At 36.0% G+C, this 6,235-nt stretch overlaps 1 protein-coding gene and 1 non-coding gene across 2 annotated transcripts; one reads left to right on the top strand and one right to left on the bottom strand.

Annotated features, from left to right (window-relative positions):
- Nucleotides 1–4,209: 4,209 nt before the first annotated feature.
- Nucleotides 4,210–4,316, bottom strand: LOC133820091 (small nucleolar RNA R71). The gene has a single exon (XR_009886525.1). It is a non-coding gene; the product is annotated as a small nucleolar RNA R71 (small nucleolar RNA).
- A 1,042-nt stretch (nucleotides 4,317–5,358) lies between these two features.
- LOC133815023 (uncharacterized) lies at nucleotides 5,359–6,027 on the top strand. The gene has a single exon (XM_062247916.1). The coding sequence runs from the start codon at nucleotides 5,359–5,361 to the stop codon at nucleotides 6,025–6,027; it is 669 nt and encodes a 222-aa protein (XP_062103900.1).
- Nucleotides 6,028–6,235: the final 208 nt, after the last annotated feature.

The following is a 6,235-nucleotide window of genomic DNA, read 5'->3' as shown; positions in this document are numbered from 1 at the left end:
AAGCTTGCCAGAATCTATCACAACATTGATTCCCAGTTTTCCAAGTAAATTGCCACTCACAAGGTTTCTACTCATTTTCAGTACATACAAAACATTGGTGAGTAGAACCTTTTTGTCGGATGTGAATTACAAGTCAATAGTTCCCTTTCCTTCAACCTTGGACCTTTTCTCATTGCCCATTTGGATTTCATACCCTTCCTTTGAAGATTAAAAATAGAGATCTATCATAGGTTACATGAATGGTGGCACAAGTATCATACCACCACCTACTTACCTTTCCATGAATGGCATTGACCTTACTTAGTGTTGCCATTGGCCCTTCTTGGGTTGAGTTGACTTTTGCCTCATTGTTATGGCTCCTTTTGAACCTACAATCTTTAGCAAAGTTGCCATTCTTGCCACACACAAATCTCCTTTCTTATTCGCTTTATATTTCTTTTCCAAGGCCTCCCAAATCTCCTTGGTGGTCTTGGTGTTGGTGTAGAGATCATAGAGCCTATCTAATAGAACATTGAGGATATGACCCGTACAAATCAATTCATCTTATTCGTGCTTCTTCCTTTCTTTGACAATTTCGTGAGTATCATCTTCCTTGGGCTCTTCTAAGGCTTTTAGGTCTTTCTCCAATACATAGAAAACCTTCAAAGTGGTGAGTAAGAATCTAATTTTGTCTTGCCAATGAACTAAGTTAGTCCCATCAAATCTAACAAAGTCTTGTGTCATGAATCTCAAAGCCGAAAGAGAGTTAGATTCTTCAATGATATGCTATCTCAGATTATAGAGTATTAGAATGTTGGGAGAGAGTGAAATAACACAACCACAAAAAATAGAATCTACACAGAATTTGGATTGACAGAGAATTAAAAAAGATTGAGAAAGAACTTGCAAACCCAAGTAGATCAATGGAGTTCTTCAATCTTTGATGGAGCTTCAAAACCGTAGGCAAGACCACCACTTTCTTTGAGCAAATCCTTCAAGCGAATCAAAACTACGAAACCAAGGTTTATACACGTTGAGAAACGTTGTCGTAATACTCTATTTCCCAGCCACCATTAATGCTTGAGGCCTTCTCTTGAGGAAATGAGGATTGAGATTGAACAAGCCTTCAACTCTCTAAGTCAAGCACTTTCTTGGAGAGTTATTGGAGACAACTAGAGATTTTTGGAGCTAGAGAGAGAGAGACGGTAAAGAGAGATTGGAGAGAGTGATCAATTCTCCCAAATCACTATATTTGACCCATATATAGAGTAGGCACCGTCATTAGGTCCAACCAATAGGATTAGACTTGTAAAACACGTATTTTAGAGCATTTACGTAAATCCATGTAGTACAAACCCTAGCCTTCAGGTGATGTGTCGTCTCTTGGGTGGCGACATATCGCCACCTCTTTTGACTTTGGACACTTCCAAAAGTCCCAAAAATGCTCCAAATGGCACCAAACTTTTTGGGAACCCTTAGATACTTTTATGTATCACTTTGGACCCAAATTTGCATTTTATTAGTGCCTATAATTTGAAACTCTAATTCACATCTTCATTATGTGAATTATACTAAGTGTTTATACCTTGCTTGTATTTTAACACTTATCATTTGTATTTAACCAATCATAATAGCTGCTTGTAGCGCACCAAATTTTTGTTTATGTGATTAGTTATTTTAATTAATTTATTTAAGTATTAAGTATTATTTGTGTGAATTGTTTTTTTTGTATTTATTTAATTAATTTATAAATTGTTCTGCATGAGCTTTGATTGTGTGCATGTGTGTGCATGTACATGGTATGCATGGTGAGCATGCAAGAAAGTACCATGAACCTAGACTAATTAGAGGGAATGTTAATAATTTTCCTATTTTTATAAAATTTTCAAATGGAAATTGTAGAATACTTGTGTTCACACAAGTGAGAATTGGAAACAAATGTAAGAGAGAGAGAGAGAGATAGAGAGAGAGAGAGATAGATAGATAGAGAGATAGAGAGAGAGATAGAGAGAGAGAGAGAATAGGTGGCGTGTAAAGTGAATGGGAAATCAAGGAAATGAAAAACTTTCCTTATTCAAAATTTTGACATCTTTTCTTGATTAGAAAATTAAAAGAAAAATAAAAAATTTTGGTAAGTGTTAATAGGATTAGATTTTCATTAGTTGTCCTTAGTCTTTTTGGGTAAGTGAGGAATGAGATTTGATGGTGTGAGTTGGATTTTGGTGGCCGATATATATATATATATATGTGTGTGTGTGTATGTGTGTGTGTATAGAGAGAGAGAGAGAGAGCGGAGAAGGAGGGGTCGGTCAACTAGGGCGAAAACCTTCCTTTTTCTTTGAGCCAATTACTTGATTTTGGGGAGAGATGATAAACAATTTTTAGTCTCGTTTTAGTGTGTCTTTTTAGGAAGTTTTTGTAGTCAATTAGGTTTATTTTGTTCCACTTTATGCTTGTTTTGGTTTGTTTTTATGTTTTGAAGGACTCGAGACGCTTTGGAACGAAAAGAGGTCAAAATCAATAAAAAGGCGAAAATCTGGCAAAAATGGTGATTGGAAGCATGTAGTGTGACCACGCTACACAGTGCCGTGACCATGTCGAGTGATTGGAAAGCAAGGATTTCTGCAGATTTCTTTAATGAAGGGAAATTTGGTAATTTCACTAGGGGAAATCGTAGGGTTTTGTATTTTAATGTGATTTTCAGCAATAAACCCTAATTATGCAGAATTGGGACTAGGGGAAGATGGCTGGAGACTATTGGAGAGACCTGGGATCAATTAGAGATTTTCTTTTCCTCATCTTTTCTTTATTTTCTTTTCATCTTTAGCTTATGTTGATTGTCAATTTCATGGATTGGAATAGTATCAATATGAACTAAATCTAGTTTTAGGGTTTTTAATTGAGTCTCGTGAAACTCTTCTATGAATTAATGCAAAGTTATGTTTTTGTTCTTCTCATTTGAGATCTTTTCAATTTATGCTCAATGATTGTGATTTATTGGCTAATTATTACATGCTATAATTGACTAGACATAGATTTCGATATTGAACGAAAGTATCAATATGGTTTATGTAGCTTATAAGTTCTTATGCTTAATGCTTCCTATATGTTGAGTTTATCATAGAAATATAGAAAATTCACACATAGGTCGAATTTTATATATCTTAACACGAATATAGAATACTTTTGTAACTTGCTATCTCATTTAAAAGAGAATTTTATGAGAACATTGCATTAATGAAATAGAGAGTGGAAAGATGATGAGATTAAATTCCCTAATTTTCATCCATTAGTTAATTATCTTCATTGTTATTTGTTTAGAGTTTATAGATTTTAATTGTTTTTATTTCGTTGTTTTTATGTTTATGTTTTAGTTTTCTCTTGTCAACAAATTTTCATTAGCCAAATAGAGATTAAGAATTAAATATTGGTACTTAGTAATTCAGTCATCGTGGGAAGATACTCGTGCTTGTGCACTATATTACTTGAAACGATATGTATACTTGCATCATTATATTTTCGTTATCAAGTTTTTGGCGCCATTGCTGGGGACTAAAAATTATTATTATCAATTCAATTAATTTTAACTCTAATTTGGTTGTTTATCTTCTAACTTAGTTTGTGTCTGAATTTTCTAATCTCAGGAAGTTTTGGTATATGCGACGTGGAAAGACATTTGAGAGCATACCAGTGAATCTTGAGATAGAAAGAACCTGCAGAAAGAACAAAAAGAAGAAGAGGTTGGAGAGTACTATGGATGAGAATCAAGGGAATGTAGTGAACAATGCTGCCAATAATGTTTATAGGGAAGCAGTTGCTGTTGAGATTCCAAATGTAGCAGAGGTTCCTGTGGAACAAGGACCAAGGACCTTAAGAGATTATGTACTTCCCACTGTCACGGGAGTGCATTCTTGCATCAGACCTCCAACAATTGCTGTAAACAATTTTGAGATTAAGCCAACAATTATGCAAATGGTCCAATCCATTGTTCAGTTTGGAGGCTTGCCTACAGAGGACCCTAACATGCACATAACGAATTTCTTGGAGCTTTGTGCGACTTTTAAGATGAATGGGGTGAGCGATGATGCAATAAGGTTGAGGCTGTTTCCATTTTCCCTAAGGGTTCGCGCAAAGAGTTGGTTGATTTCCCTACAGCCTAACTCTATCACCACATGGGAGGAGCTCGCTCAAAAGTTCCTTGCAAAGTTTTTCCCTCCAACAAAAGTTGCAAAGTTGAGAGGGAAAATTAATAATTTTTACCAGACAGAAGGGGAATCATTGTAGGATGCATGGGAGAGATTTAAAGAGCTGTTAAGGAAGTTCCCTCATCATGAGATTGAAAAATGGATGTTAGTCCATAACTTTTACAATGGGTTAGGCAGTACTACTCGCACTATCATAGATGCAGCAGTAGGAGGGGCATTTATGAGCAAGAGTGCCAATGAAGCTTATGATCTACTAGAGGAGATGGCTATGAATAACTACCAATGGCCTATAGAGAGGGAAAATACAAAGAAGGTAGCTGGTATGATTGAATTAGATGCCATCACAATGCTTACAACTCAAGTGGTCATTTTAACGAAACACCTACAATAGAGCAACATGTCAGTCCAAGCCATGCAAGTACAAAGTTTATGTGAGGCATGTGTGAGTGTTCATCCATTAGATAAGTGTCCTAACATGGATATGAATAATATACCTATGGAACAAGTCCAAACTATAGGAAACTTCCAAAGACCTGCCAATAACCCATATTCCATGACCTACAACCAAGGGTGGCAGAATCACCCTAACTTTTATTGGAAAAATAAAAATCAGAGTGTTCAGCAACCTTTCCAACAAAACCAAAAACAATTCCAACATCCTCCTCCTTGGTTTTATCAACCACAAAATAGACCACCACAACATCCAATACCCATGAAGCAACCCAAACCACAACCTGATGCATTGAACCAATTCATGACCGAAACCAGGGCATCTATTAGGAGTTTTGAGACTCAAATAGGGCAGTTGGGAACTTTGATGACAAACCGTGCTGAAGGGAATTCACCAAGCACTACAGAGGTAAACTCGAAAGAGCAGTGTAATACAATATCTTTGAGGAGTGGCAAGGAGTCAAAAGAGCCAAAAGTGGTTGATAAGGAGAAGGAAGTGAGTGGGTCAAATGTTACTGAGAACTTACAGTAGCAACCGAAAATAAGAATAGATCCCCATATAAAGATCCCATATCCTCAGAGGCTTCAAAGGAATAAACTTGACAAACAATTTGCTAAATTTTTAGAAGATTTTCGGAAGTTTCACATAAATATTACATTTTTTGAGGCGCTTGAGTAGATGCCAACTTACCTTAAATTCTTGAAGGAAATTTTATCTAAGAAAATGAAGTTGGAGGAATACGAGACAATTGCGCTTATTGAGGAATGCAGTGAAATATTGCAAAAGAAATTACCTCCAAAGCTTAAAGATCCTAGTAGTTTCACCATTCCATGCTCTGTAGGGGGTTCAGTGGTGACAAAAGCCTTATTTGATTTAGGGGCTAGTGTGAATCTAATGCCTCTATCAATCTTACGCAAGTTAAAATTGGGAGAAGCTCGCCCTACTACCATGTCCCTACAAATGGCCGATCGTTCAATTAAGCATCCAAGGGGAATCATTGAAGATGTGTTGGTGAAAGTAGACAAGTTTATATTCCCTACAAACTTCATAGTGTTGGACATGGAAGAAGATACTAATATCCCAATAATTCTTGGAAGACCGTTTTTAGCTACCGAAAGGGCGTTAATAGATGTTAAAAATGGTGAGTTAAAGTTGCGAGTTCAAAATGAGGTAGTAACATTTAATGTTTTTGCAGAAATGGAAATTCCAAGTTGTTGCATAGTTGATGTAGTGAAAAGAGGGGATGATGAGTTGGGAGTCACTAGGAAAAAGTCCATGGTTCAATGTGGTGTTCGAATAGTTCATCATCGTGTGAAAATGATCTTTTGTGGGAAAGCTCGAATGTTACATGAACGATGGAAAGTTCCAAAAATTTCCAATATCAAGAAATGAGGGTCTTCTCATGATATTATGGCTCTTAAGGATTCGAGGGGTGGACTTGATCCGAGTTAAATTTGAAGAGATTTAACATCTGGCTAAATGACTTTAAAGACATCACTATTGAGAGGCATCCAATTCTTTTATTAAATTTTTGTTTTCGTTGGTACATATGAATTACTTTGGGAAATTATTTTTAATTTTGTTTTTTTAGTTTTAGTGT

This window comes from Humulus lupulus, chromosome 2 (genome assembly GCF_963169125.1).
Source record: "Humulus lupulus chromosome 2, drHumLupu1.1, whole genome shotgun sequence".
NCBI classification, from domain to species: Eukaryota; Viridiplantae; Streptophyta; class Magnoliopsida; order Rosales; family Cannabaceae; genus Humulus; species Humulus lupulus.
The sequence above is the reverse complement of the archived record's forward strand: the minus strand, read 5'-3'. Positions and strand labels throughout refer to the sequence as shown.

What these genes read in the sequence shown, in the direction of transcription:
- LOC133815023 (XM_062247916.1), top strand. Translation starts at nt 5,359, where the DNA reads ATGAAGTTGGAGGAATACGAGACAATTGCGCTTATTGAGGAATGCAGT.